Genomic DNA, 21,876 nt, shown 5'->3' with positions numbered 1-21,876 from the left:
AAAAAGGGCAATGACCCAAACCAAAATTATAAATGAAAGAGGAAACATTATCACTGATACCATAAAAATGCAAAGAATCATAAGAGATTGTTGTGGGCAATTATATTCCATGATTGGATAACCTAAAAAAAATGGATAAATCCCTAGAAATGTACAGCTGACCAAGATACAACTGACAGTCAAGAAGAAGGAGAATCTGAACAGACTTACATGAATAAAGACATTGAAGCAGAAATCAAAAACCTCCCAACAAAGAAAAACCCTTGATCATATAGCTTCATGAGTGAATTCTACCAAACATTTAAATAGAAATTAATGCCAGTCCTACTCAAATTCTTCCCAAAAACTTCATGAGTGAATTCTACCAAACATTTAAATAGAAATTAATGCCAGTCCTACTCAAATTCTTCCCAAAAACTTGAAACAAGGGAACACTTCCAACCTTTACTTTTTTGAGGCTAGTTTTATGCTCATACCAAAGCCAGATACACACACTGTAAGAAAAGAAAATAACAGGCCATCATTCCTGATGAACATAAAACTATAAAAATCCTTCACAAAATATTACAAACTGAATTCAACAGCACATTAAAAGGATCATACACTATGATCAAGTGGGATTTCTCCCTGAGATGCAAGGATGGTTCAACAGTTGCTTGGGATACACACCACATGGTAGAATAAAGGGTGAAAATCATATGATCTCAATAGTTGCAGAAAAAGTCCTTAACAGAGTTCAACAGTCTTTCATGATTTAAAAAAAAAAACTGTCAACAAATTAGGTAGAGAAGGAATATATCTCAACATAATAAAGGGTGTATATGACACGTCCACAGCTAACATGATTCTAAATGATGTAACATTTTCCTCTAAGGTTAGGAATAAGACAAGGATGCCTACTCTCTTGAGTTCTATTCAACATAGTACTAGAAATCTAAGCCAGAGCAATTAGTCAAGAAAAAGAAATAAAAAACATCCAAATAGGAAAGGAAGAAATAAAATTGTCTATGCATCCAAATAGGAAAGGAAGAAATAAAATTGTCTCTGCAAAAAAAAAAAAAGTCTCTGCAGATGATGTGATCTTAATATGTAGAAACCCAAAAGATGCCACCAAAAAACTGTTAGAACTAATAAATGAATTCAGTAAAGTTTGGGAATCAAAATTTATGTACAAAAATCAACTGCATTTCTATACACTAACAATAAACTATCTGAAAAAGAAATGAAGAAAATAATTCCATTTATAGTAGCATCAAGAAGAATAAAATATTGAGTTGGCCAAAAGGTTTGTTTGGGTTTTTCTGTAACAACCCAAATAGCAATAGACTTAACCAAGGAGATGAAAAGCCTCTATACTGAAAACTATAAAACATTGATGAAAGAAATTGAAGACACAAATAATGAAGAGATATCCTTTGTTCATGGACTAGAAGAATTAATACTGTTAAAATGTCCATACTACCCAAAGTGATCTATAGAATCACTGCAGTCTGTAGAAAAACTGTAATGGCATTTCCCCATAAATAGAAAAAAAAAAATCTATCATTCATATAGACAGAAAAAGACCCCACATAAGCCAAGAACTCTTGAGAAAGAAAAACAAGGCTGGCTACATCAAACTTCCTGATGTCAACCTAAATTACAAAGCTCTAGTAACCAAAACAGGATGGTACTGGAATGAAAGCAGACATCTCGACCAGAACAAAACAAGAACAAGAGAGTAGAGAGTCTAGCCCAGAAATAAACCCATGCATAGTCAGTCAGCTCACTTTTGACAGGGTTGCCAAGAATGTGCAACAGGAAACAGATAGTCTCTTTAATAACTGGTATGGACAAGACTAGATATCCATGTGCAAAAGAATAAAATTGGAACCTTATCTTATATCATACACAAAAATTAACTCAAATGGATTAAAACAAATATAAAACCTGAAACCATAAATCCTAGGAGAAAACATAGGGAAAAAACTCCTCAACATTGATCTTAGCAATGAATTTTTTGATTTGCCACCAAAAACACAGGCAACAAAAGCAAAAATAAGCAAGTGAGACTACATTCAAACTAAAAGGCCTCTACACAGCAAAGGAAACAATCAACAGAATGAAAATGCAACCTGTGGAATGGGAGAAAATATTTGCAAGAAAAAAAAAAGAACCCAAGTACCTTGATTTTAAAATGGGCAAAAGGCATAAATGGACATTTCCATAGAATATGTGCAGATGGCTAACAGGTATATGAGAAGGTGTTCACTGTCATTAGCCATTAGGAAAATGGAAATCAGAACCAGAAATAACACCCCACACTTGTTAGCATGACTATTATTAGTAAGAGAAGACACAAGTGTTTGTTGAGGGTGTGGAGAAAGGGAATCATTATACACTGTTGGTAGGAATGTAAATTGGTACAACCATTGTGGAAAACAGTAGAGAAGTTCCTCAAAACAATGAAAATAGAACTATTACATGATTCACCAATCTCACTTCTAGATGGATGGATATCTGCGCTCCCATGTTCACTGCAGCTTTAGCCACAATAGCCAAGATAAAAAAATAACTTGTGTTTGTCAGCAGATGAAAGGGTAAGGAAAACTTGTTGTATATATTCCATGGAATATTATTCAGCCCTTTAAAAAGAAGGAAATCCTCCTATGTGTGACAATATGGATGAACATGAAGGACATTGTGCCAAGTGAATAAATATGCCAGACACAGAAAGACAGATAAGTACGATCTCACTTATATGTGGAATCTTAAAAAAGTCAAACTCACAGATGCAGAAAGTAGAAGTTTCTACTTCTGGGACTGTTGCCTGGGACTGTTGTTGAGCAATGGAGGGCAGGGCATGGAATGGGAAGATGTTGGTCAGAGTGTACAAAAGGTCAGTTGTAAGCTGAAGAAGTTTTGGAGATCTAGTGTACAGTATGGTTACTATGTTAATAATACTGTGTTGTATACTTGAAACTTGCTAAAAGAGTAATCTCAAGTATTCACACTACAAAAACACAGGAAGTATGTGAGATGACAGATGTGTTAGTTTGATTGTGGCCATCTTCTCATAATGTATAACAAATTATTACACTGTGCATCTTAAATATACACAATTTTTATATATCAGTTATACCTCAGTAAAGCTGTGGGGGTTGAGGAGAAACAACACTGGTAAAAGACATTAACTGGCTGATGAGGAAACCAGTAAGATGATAAAACTGGTTAAAAGAGCATTTTGAGGAATTGGGATTTTAAGATTGCTAGGTTGGGTTCAAAACTGGTTAATGTCCAATAGGGCAATAAAAGTCATGTCTTGAGGTTATCTTTTCTCTTAAACATAGTATTATATCACCAGCAGACAAGAACTGTAACTCAATACATCATTTCAGAATCAGAGTCCTTAATTAAATGTTAAATTGCAACATCAAATGAAGCTTCATTCCATAGGTAATTAAATAATCCTTGGGTGAGCTTGGTAAACATTGGCAGAGTTACATCAGAAGTACCTGCTATAATCTCTTGATTTTATTTCCAAGTTTTTTGGAACAAAATGAAAGTAACTAGTTGTGAAATGAAGTTGCTAACTCTGTAGATGAGCATTTAAAATATTGGTGCTTTTCCATTTAAATGCTTCAAACTTCTCCCTTGTTAAAATGTTCAGCTCCTAAGCTGGCGGCTGTCATTTTTTAAAATAAAAAGTCTTATTAGTTGAAGGCTAATTACTTTACAATACTGTAGTGTTTTTGCCATACATTGACATGAATCAGCCATGGATTTACATGTGTTCCCCATCCTGATCCCCCCTCCCACCTCCCTCCCCTTCCCATCGCTCTGGGTCTCTAATAAAAATAAATGGAAAAAAAATAAAAAAATAAAAAGTCTCAACATCACTTAACTTTATTAAATCTCTGTTGGTAAAGGAAAATATTGTTGAATTGGTTTTATAAAGGGCCTTCTTTTTTAAAAACTGTATTCAAGTGTTCATGGTATTTTTTTTAATTGTAGTGTAATTGTTTTCCACTGCTGTTAGTTGCTGCTACACAACAACGTGAATCAGCTATAAGTACTATAAGGGCCTTCTGGTTCTTATGCTTTCTCATTCTGACCTTCATCTTTTTGAAATGTTTATTTCAACTTACAACTTATTTTCATTGCCCCAGTATCTTATACAACATATTATGTTTTCTTATTTATTAAGGAATGCTTCAAATCCATATCCTTAAATCAGACTTTCTCTGTCATAAAATTCATATGAATGGCTTTCATAGAACTTTTATAATTAAAAATTTAGTGTTAATTATAAATTTGTGGGGTTATACAAAAATTTTTCAGTATTATGTGAATGTATTAACTAATTTTCTCAACTAATTAAATCAGTAGATATTTGACACTTTGTAATTATTAGCACTTATCAAGCATAGTGGTTTAGTGATTTAGAAACTTTAGTAAGTAGATAGTGAAATAGTTAACTGTCTCCTTTCACCATATTCTCCGGTGTCAAACTGAAGAGAAATTGTGTCCTGTTTGTTTGGTTTGTTTGTTTTACACCAAAGGAATAATAAAAAGAATAGGTGAGATATTTTTAAATTGTACTGTAACATTTAAAAAAAATTTGGCCACACAACACTGCACGTGGGACCTTTATTCCCCAACCAAGGTGAACCCCTGTCCTCTGCAGTGGAAGCCCAGAGTCCTAACTACTGAACCACCAGGGAATTCCCAATATTTTTATTCATATTCATTTCTCTGTACTTTTTGCTAAGACACACAATACTATGAGGAAGAAGTTATAATAGCCAGTTTTATTATAACACACTTCAGTCTTGGCTTGTTAGGAATGAATAGCTATCGATGATTGAAACATTGAGCTATCAGTGGATGTAGAAGAAAGCAGATGAGTATGGTTTAGCTAGGGCTGTGCAGTGAGCATCTGCAGTCTGTCTTTCTCAAAGGCAGGGCAAGAGGTCTGAAATTCAGCCTGCTTTCTGCTGGCCAAGCTGTGGGCTTTTTTCGTCCTTGAGGAATAAGGAAAACCTTTTCCAGCTTGCTAGCTCAGCAGGAACACTTTTTCATAATTAGTACAAAGCACATTATAGTTTATCATAGTGTTGGCTTAGGACCTGATGGTTAGACAGCATTAGTCTTTGGCTCAACAAAATATCTATAGCTGTTTTCATAGCAGTAGAAAACTCAGCTAGGGAGGAAAATCCTAATAAATAAATTCTCTGCTGCTATTGCTGCTAAGTCGCTTCAGTCGTGTCCGACTCTGTGTGACCCCATAGACCGCAGCCCACCAGTCTCCCCCGTCCCTGGGATTCTCCAGACAAGAACACTGGAATGGGTTGCCATTTCCTTCTCCAATGCGTGAAAGTGAAGTTGTTCAGTCGTGTCCAACTCTTAGCGACCCTGTGGACTGCAGCCTACCAGGCTCCTCCATCCATGGGATTTTCCAGGCAAGAGTACTGGAGTGGGGTGCCATTGCCTTCTCTGAATAAATTCTCTAGTTCTTAAGCAAAATAGTAAAACTTATAAGTCTTAATAAATTCAAATAAATTAGTATAATATGAAATTGAGAGATAATAGTTACCTTTGCTGCTACTGTTTAGTTGCCAAGTTGTGTCCAACTCTTTTGTGATCCTATGCACTGTAGCCCGCTAGGCTCCTCTGTCCATGGGATTGCCCATTCAGGCAAGAATACTGACGTGAGTTGCCATTTCCTTCTTCAGGGGATCTTCCCAACCCAGGGACTGAACCTGCATCTCTTGCTTAGTAGGCAGATTTTTACCACTGGCTTACCTGAAAGTTCCCATAGTTACCTTGAGTTTGCATTTATTCTATAGATACACAGTGATGAAGAGGATTCTAAATTATAACAAATATGTTTTGTTCTGCTTTATTGACTATGCCAAAGCCTTTGATTGTGTGGACCACAACAAACTCTGGAAAATTCTTAAAGAGATGGGAATACCAGACCACCTGAGCTGCCTCTTGAGAAATCTGTATGTTCTTATCTGGCCATAATGATAGTAAGAGAATTTCATTTTCTAATGATGTGTCCACATCAAGTGTTTTCAAATTTCTTGTAAGGGTTCTGGGTACTGATAAATATTGCCAATTTAGGGGACATATTGTAAAGGATAGTACTTCTTGTTGGTGTGAACCAAATTTAGCATATTCATATTTTATAAATTTAATTTAAATAGTGCATATTACATGTGGCATTCTGCTAGCTAATAATGATCGTCTTTCACTGAAAGAATACAGGGCATTTTTTAAATCCCTATCTTTCTCCTCAAAATAGGGAGAGTGTTTTTTTCTTCATAATAAATGCATCCCTCTGTACAAACAAGTGAGTGTGTGTGTATTGTATTCCTGTGCATCCTAGGAGTGGAAAATGGCTAATTTCTTATTGTAAATGCTTGAAGTAAAATTTCTACTTTTTGAGAAATACAGAATTACTCCTAGGGTTTTCTTAGAATTAATAGACTTAATAGAAATTTATTAACACACTCTTGAAGGCCTATCAGTATTATGTGACCTCATGACTTTGCTTCCATGTTGATATTATTAACGGCTATACTATAAGCAGTGTTTGTGACCCATATTACCTTTTGCTTGTTAATTAAATCTAGGTAGGGCACATCTGTAGGTTGTTTTCATGCACATTCATGTATACACACACACACACACACACTTTCTCTCTGTGAAGGATTTATAGAAACTTTTGAAATTCATAGTCCTATGTCAACTTAAATGTTAGCTGTTGCTCTTTTTTGTTGAAGTATAATTGGCATACACCAATTATATTGGTTTCAAGTATACTACATTCAGCATTTCTCTACGTTCTGAAATGATCAGCACAATAAGTTTAGCTACCATCTAAGCCATTGCTATTATTAACTTTCATTATCAAGCATTTGATATGTTCTGGATATGGGTGAGCACTTAAATATATTAACACACTTCATCTACAGTATGACTCCATCTCACTGCACCATATATATCTCTTTGTTAGTTTAGTTGTAGTTCTGTTTTCTCGGTTACAGGGAATGTTTTCTAGCAATTTCTGTAATACAAAAAAAAAAAAAAAAACCTGCTCTGATTAAGTACTGCTTGCAAATGAATTGAACTCATATGCTGTAGTGGGTTTTTTTTTTAATAGTTTAATCCTCTATAAAAAGTAGCAGTTTTGAGAATATTTGATAACTGTTTCCATCATCCTATAATAGGAACTCACTTTTATAGTAGAGAAAATTTTGCACAAACCAAGAAATACCTAAGATAAATTATGCTTCATGTGGAAAATTAAGATTTTGGAGAGTAAAACCTGTAGTTTCCAAGAGTAGAAAAAGTTTTTCAGCATCAGTTATCCACCAATATGCTTAATCACTGTACATTTTCCTAAGAAATTTTACTTTCCATCTTTTTCTATCATTCTCATCACCCTCCATCCTAATAAAACATTGGTTAAGAGCAAGGAACTAATGTTTTAATCTTTCATACTTTTTGTTTTAAATCCTTTAATTTTTATTCCTTCTAGTGTACATAAACAGTCTTCTCCTTTCTCAGTCACCAAATGTATGAAATAAATTACCATCCCCTGTCATAGGCAGTGGGAGGTCTGGAAACTTAAATCGCATGGTTCTTAGCTCTTCTGCTAAATCACACACAGCTTAAGACAGCCATTGATAAAGGCAGGGGTAGGGAAAGTCCCACCAATGCCAGAAAAAGAGAGAAACCAAGTCTCTCTGCCTTCTGATGAACCACGTTGGTTTCTAATTTATATTTTTAGGATGTGTGACTGTAGAGTAACAGTTGCATTGGGCCAGGTCCATTTGGTTTCAGGAATTATTTGAAGGATCTTCTTCTTCTCAGGATTTGGAACCTGGACACCTAACAGCAGAAAATACCCTAGCCTCAAGTCAGCATAGGTCCTTTTTTCCAGCTCTTCATTAGGTGTGCATTCTGAAATTTAAAAACTATTTCTAATGTTAAGAACTACATGTGGTATCATATTCTAATGTTGCTATGAAATACGTAAGATTGTTTAGGAAGAGCCTTGACTATCTTAGTGAACCTGTAGAGTGCTTTATCTGACATTTATTGGGTTTGCAAATTGCATAGTTAAATGTATGTGATTAAGTTTTTCTTCCAGTTTTCAGGTATAATTGATATATATCACTTTAAGTTTAAGGTGTATCGTGTAGTGATTTGACTTGTATACATCAAGAAATGATTACCACAATAAATTTAGTGAACATCCACCATTTCACATAGATACACAATTAAAGAAGTAGAAAAAAGGCTTTTTTGCTTGTGATGAGAACTATTAGCATTTACTCTCTTCACAACTTTCATATGTAATGTACAGTGGCACTGATTATGTTTATCTTGTTTTATATTATATCCGTAGTACTTACTTATCTTATAACTGGAAGGTGGCATTTTTTTGACTGCCTTCATCAAACTCCCCTTCACTCTTCCCCTCCTCTGGTAACCACAAATCTGATCTCTGTTTCTCTGTGTTTATTTGTTTTGAAGTATATTTGACCTAAAACACTGTTAGTTCCCATTATACAATATAGTGATTCAGTATTTCTATACATTTCAAAAAAGTAAGCACCTTAAGTCTTGTTATAATCCATCACCATACAAAGATGTTATGTATTAATAACTATATTCCCCACAATACATTTCATCCCTATGACTCAGCTGAAAGTTTGTTCCTCTCAATCTCTCTCATCTATTTATCTCCTACCCTACAACCCTTCCCCTCTGGCAACCACCTGTTTGTTCTGCATATCTATGATTCTGTTTCTATTTTGTTATGTTTGTTCATTTGGTTTGTTTTTTAGATTCTACATATAATCGTATAGTATTTGTCTTTCTCTGACTTTTTTCACTTAGCATGACAACCCCCTAGGACTATTCACATTGTCACAGATGACAAAAAATCACTCTTTCTTATGACTAAGTAATATTCCATTATAGATAGAAGTAATATTCCATTATAGGTAGATAGCTAGATAGACACACACATCTTTATCTATTCACCTAGTGATAGGCAGTTACATTGCTTCCATATCTCACTATGCTGCAATGAATATAGGGATGCAGGTACCTTTTCTAATTAGTGTTTTCATTTTCTTTGGATCAATAACCAGGAGGAGTGGAATTGCTGGATCGCATGGTAGTTCTGTTTTTAATTTTTTGAAGAATCTCTATCTTGTTCTCCATAGTGGCTGCACCAGTTTACCTTCCCAGTAACAGTGCATGAGGAGTCCCTTTTCATCACATTTTCACCAACACTTGTTATCTGTTGTCTTTTTGATAACAGACAGTCTTGCAGTGAATTTTCATTGTGGTTTTTATTTTGATTTCCCTGACAGTTAGTGATGTGGAGCATCTTTTCATGTGTCTGATAGTTGTCTGTATGTCTTCTTTGGAAAAATGTCTACTCAAGTCCTCTATCTCTTTTATAATCAAGTTGTTTGCTTTTTTTGCAGTTGAACTGTGTGAGTTATCTGTGTATTTTGGTTATTAACCCCTAAGTGGGTTTATCATTTTCAAATGTCTTCTCCTGTTCAGTAGGTAGCCTTTTCATTTTGTTGATAATTTCCTTCACTGTGCAAAACCTTTCTGGTTTGACATAGTCCCATTTGTTTTTGTTTCCCTTGTCTGAAGAAACATACTCCCCAAACTATTATTAAGGCCAATATCAAAGAGTATACTGCCTGTATTTTTCTTTAAGAAGTTTTATGTTTTCAGGTCTTAAATTTAAGTCTTTAATCCACTTCAAATTTATTATTATACATAATGTGAGAAAGTCTAGTTTGATTCTTTTACATGTAGCAGTTCAGTTTTCCTAACACCATTTATTAAAGAGGCTGTCTTTTTTACCCTTTATTGTGACCTCCTTTGTTGTAAATTAATTGCCACATAGGTGTGGATTCACTTTTCAGTAGTTCACTCTTAGTGTATAGAGACTCAACAGATTTCTGTATATTAATTCTGTATCCTGCAACTTTACTGAACTGATATGATTTTAGTAGTTCAGTAGTTTTATTTTGGTGGCATCTTTAGGATTTTCTATGTATGGTATCATATCTTCTGCAAAGAGTGACAGTTTTAGTATGTCCTTTCCAGTTTGGATTCCTTTCATTTTTTCCTAATTGTATGATTGTTGTGGCTAGGAGTTCCAATATTATACTGAAGAAACATGGCAAGAATGGGAATCTTTTCCTATTCCTGATCTTAGAGGAAAAGCATTCAGATTTTCACTGTTGAGTATTGTGTTAGCTGTGGGTTTGTCATATGTCACCTTTATTACATTGAGGTATATTCCCTATATGTCCCCTTTGTTGAGAGTTTTTATCATAAATAATGTTGAAATCTGTCAGAAGTTTTTTTCCACATCCATTGAGATGAGCATATCATTTTTATTCTTAGTGTGATGTATCATACTGATTTGTAACTATTCCTGGGGTAAATACCACTTAATCATGATCATTAATGTATTGCTGGATTTTGTCTGCTAATATTTTCTTGAGGATTTTTGCATCTGCGTTCATCAGTAATATTGGCCTCCAGCTTTCTTTTTTGTGGTATCTTTGTCTGGTTTTGGATCAGGGTGATGCTGGCCTTTTAGAATGAGTTGGGAAGTGTCCGTTCCTCTGCAGGTTTTTGAAATAGTTTCAGAAGGATAGGTGTTAACTTTTCAATAAATATTTGGTGGAAGTCACCTGTGAACCCATATATCTGGTCCTGGACTTCTGTTTTTTGGGTATTTTTCTTATTACTGATTCAGTTTCCCTGCTGTTAACTGATCTGTTTTGTATGTTTTATTTTCTTGATTCAGTATTGAGAAATTATCCATTTGTTCTAGATTGTCCCATTTTTTGGCATTTAATTGTTTGTAGGAATCTCTTACGATCCTTTGTGGTGTTAATTATAACTTCTCCTTTTTTGTTTCTGGTTTTATTGATCTGGATCCTCTCTTCTTTTTTTTCCGTGATGAATCTGGCTTAAGGTTTATTAATTTTATTTTTTCAACGAGACAGCTCTCAGTTTCATTGATCTTTTCTATTGTTTTTGAATCTCTATTTCATTTATTTCTGCTCTGATCTTTATGATTTCTTTCCTTATTCTAACTTTTGTTTGATCTCCTTTTTATAATTCTTTTACGTGTAACGTTATGTTGCATTTGAGATTTTTCTCACTTCCTGAAATAGGCTTGTGTTGCCATAAAGCTTCCTCTTAGAATTGTTTCTGCTGCTTCCCATAGATTTTGAGTCACTGTATTTAATTTTCACTTGTCTCCAGGTATTTTTTATTTCCTTTTTTATTTCTTCAGTGATCCTTTATTTAGTAGTGTATTGTTCATCCTCCATGGATTTGTGTTTTTTAAAGTTTTTTCGTGTACTTGATTTCTAGTCTCAACATTGTATTTGGAAAAGGTCCTTGATATGAATTTAGTATTAAATTTACTGAGACTTCTTTTGTTGCCTGACATATGATCTATCCTACAGATTATTCCATGTGCTCTTGAAAAGAATGTGTTTTCTACTACTTTTGGATGGAATGTTTATACATATGTGTACATAAACATTTAAATTTATATAAAGTTTAAAAATATGTATAAAGTCTATCTGATCTAATAATGTAGTTTAAGGCCAGTATCTCCTTATTGATTTTCTGTTTCAATGATCTGTCCATTGATGTAAGTCCCCTATGCCTTTGGTGTTACTGTCAGTTACTCCCTTTATGTCTGTTTATATTTACTTTATGTATTTAGCTGCCCGTATGTTGGTTGCATGGGGCTTCCCAGGTAAAGAATCTGCCTGCCGATGTAGGAGACACAGGAGACTCAGATTTGATCCCTGGGTTGGGAAGATGCTCTGGAGTAGGAAATGGCAACCTGCTCCAATATTCTTACCTAGAAAATTCCATGGACAAGAAAGCCTAGAAGGTACAGTCCATGGGCTCGCAAAGAGTTGGACATGACTCAATGACTGAGCGCGCACACACACATACATGTTGGGTACATTTATTTTTACAATTGTCATATTTTCTTCATTAATCAATCCCTTGATTAGTATGTAATATTTTTCTTTGTCTCTTATAACAGTGTTTATTTTCAAGTGTGTTTTGTTTCACATAAGTATTGCTACCCTGGCTTTTCATTTCTATTTACATAGAATACATTTTTCCATCCCCTCACTTTCGGTCTGTGTATCTTTATGTCTAAAGTAGTTATTATTAATGTCAAATTTATGTTTCTCAGCCTTTTAAATGTCTTCTGGAACTTTTGGTTTACTGAGTTCTCATATCGTTTTTAAGCTCTGGAAAAAAAATAGCTTCCAAATGAGTTTTGATAAAGTTTCTTCATGTTTAAATTTCCAGTAACATTCATGAATTCGAATTGATGCCTGAGATGTATCACGTAACTGATACAGAGGAATGCATTGGACACTCCAAATGTTTAACTTAAAGTCATATCTTAGGCTTATTATTTAGGATGCCATCTGTAATCCCACTGTTGATCACTAAGAAAGTATGAACCTCTCAATGGAATGCTGACCTCAGAAGGGCTGAAAAGTTTTGATACTACAGAATCTCTCACATTCATCTTGAAAATAATTTTCATATGTTGTCACATAATGTTTATAAGTGTAGAAGTCATATATTAAACCAAAAAACATCTGGTAATGTGAAACTGATAAAGAAGAAAATAGGTTTGAGTTTCTTTTCTCTAACCCTTAAACTTTCACTCAAGTTACTATGTTGCACAGTTAAACTACAGCCATTTTAAAGCTTCTATTCATAGTCTGGTATTCTATACTGAAGTGACACATCAAATAAAGAGGATCAGCAAAGTTCAGTTAACTATGGCTTCTTCAGAATTGACAATTATAGTATAATGAAATCAGCCAAAGCAAACGAAATGGTAACTCTGAAAAGAAATCAATTGAGTTCATCAAAGTCATTTAGACCCAACTTAAGGTAAGTCTCTTGACCTTCCTTGCCTCAGTTTTCCCATCTGTGAAATTGGAAATTTGATCTAGAGGATCCCTAAGGTCACTTCCGGCTCTAAAGTTCCATGATAATAATAGGTAACATTTACTTTTTAATTACAAATGGTCCAGAAAGGTACATAAAGCTAAACTTTCTTCAGTTAATGCCACACCCTGCTTGGACGTTGGTGGGGTTTAAAGTTTCAGCTTTATTTCTTATTTCTTCATATGCTGACCCCATGGACATCAATAGACCTTTTGGGAGAGGGTGAGTAAAGCTTTATCTGTAAACCTCTGTTTTGAGAGACCTCCATATCTTAGTAGTTGCCCTCACTTTGATCATTTGGAGCCTGGTATATCTTTTGTCCTTTCCTTTTCTTCTCTTCCATTTGTTCTGGTGCCACGTAGATTCTCTGGCTGCACTTGCCTCTGTCCCCCCCGAAGCGCAGATCTCAGATCCATTTGCACCAGAACCCACTCCTCCTGCTTCAACTGCTGAAACTGCAGCGGCTGCAGCCTCTGCCTCAACCACCGCACCTGTCACTGCTGTCACTGCTGACGTCGATCTCTTTGGAGGTTAGTCAGTCACATCACTCTTCTTTCATTTTCCTTCCAGGATTACTAAGATTACCATAGTATGAAGATGTTTAAAATATTTTACATGATGGAACAGTATGACACAACTTTTAAGTACTTTTAAAATGTTTATTCATGTGTATCTTTGCTCAGTTTGTCAGCTTCAAATTTCAGTGGTTTTAGAGCACAGGTTGCAGTGCTTTGGACCTATTTTATTTTCTGTTTTTTTGCAAAGTTAGGATTTAAGTCACTATTAGGACTCTTGTCCCATATATGGGCTCCAGCCCTGCAGTATCTATAAGGGTGGTCTCAGATCCTTCTATCCTCCCATATTTAGGATTGGGTTTTTGGAATTTCTTTTTAGATTTGAACTAGCTGAGAAGGAAAAAAATATTTGGGGACTATGGGAGGAGGAATTCTGGTCTAAGTTATTTTTAAAGTTTTAAGACAAAAAGTCCTCTAAAAGTTCAGACCTAGAGGTCTCTGAAAAGTTTAAGAACATCCATTTTTGCAACCTTAAGCTTGTTCTTTGCAAGCAAATATTTGGATTATTTTTGGCTTCAGAACTTTGAGAGATCACTGGAGTCAGTATTTGTGATGCTGATTGAAAACAGGTTTATATCAGACTTTGAAATGATAGTCTGAAAATATTTTTTTTCCATGCACATCTAAGTTCTGACAGAGTTGATATACAGCTGTAAGCCTGATTCAGATATCCTAGGCTCTGCCAGTATAACATGCCTGGACCCGGTGAACCATCTGAAGCCACTTTATTTACATCTTCCCATCTTGAGTCATGCTTATGCCCAAACCTGGAGAAGTGCTCATTTTAGATGTGTACATTGAATAGTGTTATAATCATCATAGTTTTGTGTTTCTTCATTTCAACATAACATCTTTACCAGGGCATTTTGAAAATATGGTAAAGAAATCAGAGGATGCAAAAAAAAAAAAAAAGAACGGTGTCTGAGACAAGAAATCCTCAGCTTGATACTGCATTTTTGCCTCTGTTTCATGTGAGGCAATTTGCTGCTGCCTTGCTGCATGCTATTACAAAAAAAAAATCTGCTTTTATTAAAAAAAAAAGTAGAAGGGATTTTCAGATTCTTAAATTTATTATAAAAAATTATTTGCTAGAGAAGGTTAGTTTTTCAGTTATGCCTCTATAACTTTTGAGACAAGAAATTAGAGTTTTAGTTTACATTTATAAAATCAACTTCTTCATCCCGTCCTTCTTCCCCCATGATTGGTCTTGAGTATGGATGGTTTCTCATAGACTTATGTTAACAGGAAAATCAAAGAAAAATATGAGCAGGGTGGTAACAATTTTGTATGTAAACATTTCTGTTCCTTTAGCTATTTAGATTTTTGTTTTTCAGTCCATTTAAAGAAGCTTAATTGCCTATAAGAAATCAATCAACTCCATCTTGCTTCTCTCATGGTCCTCTAAAGCCTAAGATATTTCCTGTAAATATTCTTCGTGCCATTATGCTGTTTGTGTTGATCATTGCTGCTTTGATGACATCCATCAAGCAGAAGAATCTGTATGTTTGGAAATATTTTTATGATGTCATTCTTTCTCCCTGCTATACACGTTTAAAAGGTCAGTACTGTAGCAAATCATATTACTTAGTGCCAAGAATGGAAGCTCTTCTCTTATTCCACCAATATCCTTTCTAGTCAAATGGCTGGAGGCTGAGGTGATGAGTACCTCTGCAAATCTCATTACAATTATTTTTACTAATCTTTCTAATTCTGTAAACTGTCTCCTGGCCACTGGTAGCTATAAAATCTCTAACCTATATGTTCATAACTTTATGTGTTTCACTGTATGTTTTATGTTAGTAGTTTCCAGTGATATTCCCTTGTTTCTTTCATGTTCTTTATGGGTTTATAAGAAATCATTTAGAGGTAGGACTTTAAAGTAAAATTCAAACTAAAATCTCTCCAGTCATGTTGTGTGGCCATTTAAAAAAAATGTATCTTTAAAATGGGCAAGTGGTAGAACTTTTGAATAATAAGAGCATCAGTTATCTCATATATATGACTTTAAAATATGCCCCTATGAGGTTTTATGTAACAAGGCTAGCAGGATTAAATAGACTTTAGAAATAGGATTAATGCATTTTAAAATGGCTAATTTTTTAATTTTCAGGAATATGAAATATTAAAATTAAAATTTTCTGTGCATTTTAGTTTTATATTTTCATTAGAGATTTGAAAAGTAGGGTCTATCTGTCATTTTAAAATACTCAGATTGATACCTACATGATGTTTTAGTCATTTCAGTGTAAGTCATTAAAAACATTTTTTAAGAAACATATTTGCTAAATGCTTTATTTTTTAAAAGGAACTGTTAAAAAAATAAAATCTGTCTTCTCTGGTCAGGCAGAACAGGACTGCAAGGCAGTGTTGCACTTTAAAAAATTAATAAAACAGATATTAAGAGAAAACAAAAATTTTTAAAACATTCTGTTTTTCATTGATGTAAACTTTAGTAACAACAAATAATATGTTTTTTTTTTAAACAACACAGTGTTTTTCAAATAAGCAGTGCAATGCTAAATTGATGCTAATTCCTCTTGCATTTGCCAGGATACCCTTTCAGTCAACTGTGTTAATTGGTGAGCATCCTGCATGAAGATGTTAGGCTGCGAGCACAGAACCAAGTGGCTGGAAAACCAAAGAACTTGCTTCCCAAGCCTGACCTCATTTGTACAGGCTGCTTAACAAACTAAGTTAATTAACCTTCCTTAAAATCAATACTTAAGTATAAGCCCTCACAACTAGACTTCATGGAACAACGTTATAATCTGAGACCTTTGGGAAAGAAAATGAAATGGTGGTGGCTTTTGGGCTCAAGATGTTGAGAATGATTGAAACCTTTGAGCCACGTATGTGATTTAAAGATGGCTTATGTGGCTGAAGAAGACACGGAGGAATAGTTCAGCCTGGGGAGGACAAGAGCAGTAAGAAATGTTCACAAAGGAATTAAGGCACATAATAAAAATTTAGGGGAAAAATTCTCCCTATGTTGCCAGAAGGAAGAGAAGGCTAGTCTGCACAGTATCTGAGAGACCGGTTTTCTGGGTAAGACTGGACTGAGTCCATAGCTCTAGAAAAGCAGGAACACACATTTCCTAGAAATAGCAGGGGCTGGTTGGTAACTGGCAGAATGTAGACATGAACTGCGGGCAACAACGGAAAGAGAACTAGGTTGGAGGTGGTTTTAGCTTTCAATGCTGGAAGGATAATTCTGCCATCGATTATGAAAGAAAGCTGGGTAGCTAAGAAGTTTTATTGTTATTTTAAAAAACAACATCACAATTGCTTTATTATCTCTCACAGTCTTGGGGGTCTGCTGAGCTCAGCTGGACAGTTCTCTCTCTCTCTCATGGCTATAGTCATACAGTGGCTGTGGGGTTGGGATCATCCAGTCTCATTCATTCACATCTCCATCTCCTGTGCTGGGAGGACTTAAAAGCCACAGGCTGGAGCAGCTGGGGGTTCTTTGTTTCAGAGCAGTTTTGACAGTAGTAGATGAGTTAAGTTTATAATGTTTAGTTTCAGAGAAACATTAAAAGGAGATGTCTTGCTGACAGGGGAAAAATTAAAAAACCACCTTTCCTGAAGATACAGCTACAAATATGGGTTTCATCTGCTTACACAGGAGTGATCATTAAAGAGGCACACCCATGAATACTTGTTTGAACTCAGCACTGATGTAGAAAGAAAGAAAGAAAGAAAGAAAGTGAAGTCACTCAGTCATGTCCAACTCTTTGCGACCCTGTGGACTGTAGCCTACCAGGCTCCTCTGTCCATGGGATTTCCCCGGCAACAGTACTGGAGTGGGTTGCCATTTCCTTCTCCAGGGGATCTTCCCAACCCAGGGATCGAACCCAGATCTCCGTCATTGTAGGCAGATGCTTTATCATCTTAGCCACCAGGGAAGCCAGCAGCACTGATATAACTGATCTTAATTCAGTCCTACGAGGAGGGAACAGTATAGTAGAAAGTGGCACAGTTTATCACAGAAGAGTGGTTAACCCCACAAACTTCAGTCAGACAGCTTACAGCCAAATCCTGACTCCGCCATTTGCCAAACCTTGGGCAAATCCTCAGAGTTTACAAGTTTCCATTCTCTTATCTACAAAGTGGAGATGATAGAACTTACATCCCAACAGAGTTGTAGGAATTAAATGTAATAATGCCAATGAAATATTTACAGTGACTGGCACACCAATAGTGACTGCTATTACTGCTTCTATTGTTTCCAATCACACTATCCTCAGTTCCAGATTTTATGAGAATAAAAAGAAAGAAAACAGACCTGACTCACAGCAAAATATTTTCAACAGCCCATGGGATTGCAGAGTCAGACATGACTTAGTGACTAAACAACAACAAACCTTTTCTTAGACTGTTGGCCCCAGTTCTTAGTGCTTTCATGTTGCCCTAAGTCTTCTGTGATAGTATCCTTAACATGGCACCTGGGGAGGCTGTCTGTCCTATCTCCGAGTGTGTTTTTCATATGCCATTGTTGTTATTCACCATCTCCCTTGACTGCCCTTTACCAGAACGTGTTCCCTCAGTGTAGCTGTGAGAATCAATCAAATCAAGCTGTAACATATGATTGTCCTATTGTCCATTCCAGGGATATTGGTGTTTTTGTAAAGAACCTTTTAACCCACTTGAGTCTCTAATGTTTAATGTTTGTTAATTCTGGGTTTCAGGATGACATCATAGTGTGTCTAATACTCAGATCCATTTGAAACATTCTGGGTTAAACTGAGAAACAAGTATCTTGACTGTAGGATTTCCTACCACTTAATAGACCAGGTAAATCTCTGGGAAAGGGGAAAGACTCAGTAGCATTTTGTTTGACAAATTCTTCTTAATGGCTGGAGGAGCAATGTTCTAGGGAACGCTGGTAAGTATTGCAGAAGGCAGCAGTTTAGGATATAAGTCTAGCAGGTAAGTGGCAGGTATTTTTTGGTCCCCACTTTCTAGGAATTTCTTCTAGGCAGGTCATATTTATGATAACTTCACTCCTTTTGTACTTTGGAATGAAAGGGTTTCTTTGAAAACTCCAGGTAAAACTAATTTTACCATAATTAACATGGTGTGTTGACAGAAACACATTTGGGATCCTTTGCACACATCAGCCATTTATAAATTGGGCTTTTATAAATGGAGGCTGCATGTATGTTAATGGATCTACTGTATATTATTACAATTTATTGTAAACAGTTACACACTTGTAGTTTCAAAACATGAAACTATGTTTTTAGTTCATTGAAAACAGGTAATTTTCCACATAACTAGAGCAATGCAGTATTTGAAAATAGCCATAAATTTAAGTCAAAATAAAAGCATTATGGCATCATCTCCGAATTTTTTTTCTTTAGTTCTTTAAAGCAAATCCTTGGTATTGTCTGAAAAATGTTTCTCGGAGATAATGAAAGTTTAACTTATGAATATTTAATATATGTCATATCAACAGTGCAATTTTGACTATAAAATAAAAATTAAATTTAAATGGTTTATGTCATTGTATATTTAATTTTATTGGCATTAAAGAGGACCTCCATGCTTGCTAGAAACCATGAGTCAGAGACATCGTAGTAACATAGTATATAAATAATGAAAGCTCAATGTCTCGAACTGCCTAAGAAAGTAATTTTTGTGTTTTAATTTTTGCATCCATTACTTTCTAGCGATGCATAAAACATGCTTCTCAGAGCCCTTATACAATGAGAATCCTGTTACCCTTTGGATCCTCACAGGTCTCAGCAGGCTCCACACTGCACCACTTTGCATGTAACCAACATGAAGGGGCCCCAGGAGTCATTGTTCTGTGACTGTCAATAGTGCATGGGCCGTAAAAATGCATTTTAAGAATTCATGTTGTATAAGGGAGCCTTCTTTGCAATTTAACTTGGTTCTTTCACTATATTTTTCTTCTCTTTTTATCCCTTTCATTTCTTTTGTTTTAAAACCTGCACCCAAGATGCCTTTGCAGCTTCTCCCGGGGAGGCCCCTACAGCATCCGAAGGGGCCACTGCGCCGGCCCCCCCAACCCCCGTAGCAGCGGCACTTGACGCTTGTTCAGGAAATGGTGGGTTTCCAATCCTGAGCCCGTCTGTTGTCGTTTTGTCCTGATGTGAAACCCCCATAGCTAGACATGGCCCTCTGTGTTTCTAATTTTACTTTCTTCTGAGCATAAAATATCACTCCTCCTAACAGAATGAAGAATGCTGACACTTAAAACATTAAGAAAACGAAGGGCATACTTATCAAAATTGACAATTTCTCAAGATTGACAATTTTTGTCACTGCAAGTATGCTGTCTTAATGTTTTTGTTCCCCTCTAATGCTACTGATGGACTTCCCTGTTGGCTTAGTGGTAAAGTATCTGCCTGAAATGCAGGAGACACGGGTTCGATTCCTGGGTTGAAAAGATCCCTTGGAGAAGGAGATGGCAACCCACTCTAGTATTCTTGCCTGGGATGGACCCCATGGACAGGGGAGCCTGACGGGCTATAATCCATGGGGTTGTAAAAGAGTCCGACATGACTTAGTAACTCAACAACAACCATAAATGCTATCAATGTATTGTACTCTTTTTGTAACACTGAATTCCAATATACAGGCATGTTTTCATGAATCTTCCAAGCTACCAAGGTGACCAGATTAAGTGAGCGTTTAAAAAATAACAATCTCCAATCCTAGACTGTAGTCTAACCTGACAAATACTTGGAAGTGTTTCAGTTTCTGAATTCGTGGTACCTGCTAAATTTTCTTTTCTCTTTAGAAGAACATGCTAATCACTGACCCCCCCCCCCCCCAGTAGGATAGTAGCTCAAAGCAAGCAGCGTAATGCCTAGCCAGCAGCTAACGTGTAGCCAGCAGCTAATGCCTAGCAAGCAGCCTAAAGCCTAGCTAGCGTGTGAATATCTGTGCCAGGTGTCTTGGTCCCCGTAGTTATAGCGCTGCGCTCTTGCCCATTTCCTTACTGATGCTGTGTGTGTGTCTCCACTTTCCTTTCCCCAAGACCCCTTTGCCCCGTCTGAAGGTAGTGCGGAGGCTGCACCCGAGCTGGACCTCTTTGCCATGAAGCCACCCGAGACCAGTGTTCCTGTAGTTACCCCTACAGCTAGCGCAGCCCCTCCGGTTCCCGCCACTGCTCCTTCTCCTGCCCCCGCCGTCGCGGCCGCCGCTGCCGCCACCACCGCTGCCTCCACCACCGCCCGCCGCCGCCGCCGCCTCCGCCGCCGCCACCTCCGCTCCTCCCGCTCTAGATATCTTTGGTGGTAATGTTTTTGTTGTCATTGTCGATGTCATTGAACTCTTGCCCACCCGGTGGATTGTATTCCGGTCCTTGCGGTGTCCTGCATACGCAAAACTCTTGACTGCATGATGTCTGTGTCGTGAAATGGTTCTCCAGAAACCATTTGCAGCTCGTTTCAGAACTCTTCCAAAAGTGCTCGCCCGCAACTGGAAAGTGCAGCGGTTTCTGGCGGGTTCCTCCAGTTGAGTAAAGGCATGTGTCTTCTTGGTCTTAGATTTGTTTGAGTCTGCTCCTGAAGTCGCCCCCGCGCCTAAGCCAGAGGCTGCTCCTAGCATAGACCTGTTCGGGACAGGTAAAGCCAAAGCCCCCTTTCTTTACGTGAGTTTGCCTCGATGTTTTCATGACAAAACCCTTGGTCCACCCCTGTGATAATGCACTTGTTAGATTTCTGACTGTGATTTCAGCTCTCTACTCACTTCTGCTTGGTTTTGGTTTGTTTCACTTTGGGAAGATGCTTTCTCCTCTCCACCGCAAGGGGCCTCTCCTGTGCCTGAGAGCTCTCTCACTGCTGACCTCCTATCCGGTGAGTGCTTCTGCCAAGGTCAAGCCTTCCTAGATGTCTTAGTGGTGGTGGTGGGGAGTGGGGGGTATGTGTGGAGAGACAGATGTGAAAATATGAAGGTTGTCTTGAGTTCTTTTACACTCAAAATTCACTTAAAAAAAAATCTCATTTTTTTGTCCATCCCCAATTGATGACCCCCTATATTTCAAAGCAAAACTGGAAAGAGAAAAACTCTTTTTCACACTACATCCTGGGACCTCAGGGAGTCAAGTTTTATTTTCTTCTGTGAAGTATGTATTTTTAAATCTATTGGCTTTTACTTAGCTGTTAAGACTGTCTAACTTAAGAGGATAGATCTTCCTGCTATTCAACATGAAATCTCAGAAAGCTATTTGTTGAGGCACAGGGTTTCATTTTCCTCTGGGTGACTACCCTTGTCCTGTTAT

The 21,876-nt window shown here is 36.6% G+C and overlaps 1 protein-coding gene across 1 annotated transcript in view; it reads left to right on the top strand.

The window, feature by feature from the left end:
- SNAP91 (synaptosome associated protein 91) overlaps window positions 1–21,876 on the top strand; it is a 166,489-nt gene that overhangs the window by 105,286 nt on the left and 39,327 nt on the right. The window contains 7 exon segments of the mRNA XM_070449843.1: window positions 13,255–13,269; window positions 13,410–13,577; window positions 19,588–19,695; window positions 20,632–20,827; window positions 20,829–20,890; window positions 21,143–21,220; window positions 21,380–21,451. Of these exon segments, the coding sequence (XP_070305944.1) occupies window positions 13,255–13,269; window positions 13,410–13,577; window positions 19,588–19,695; window positions 20,632–20,827; window positions 20,829–20,890; window positions 21,143–21,220; window positions 21,380–21,451 (699 nt within the window).

The sequence above is a fragment of the Odocoileus virginianus genome, chromosome 19 (genome assembly GCF_023699985.2).
Source record: "Odocoileus virginianus isolate 20LAN1187 ecotype Illinois chromosome 19, Ovbor_1.2, whole genome shotgun sequence".
NCBI classification, from domain to species: domain Eukaryota; kingdom Metazoa; phylum Chordata; class Mammalia; order Artiodactyla; family Cervidae; genus Odocoileus; species Odocoileus virginianus.
Note: the sequence above shows the minus strand (reverse complement) of the source record. Positions and strands in the feature narration are given on the sequence as shown.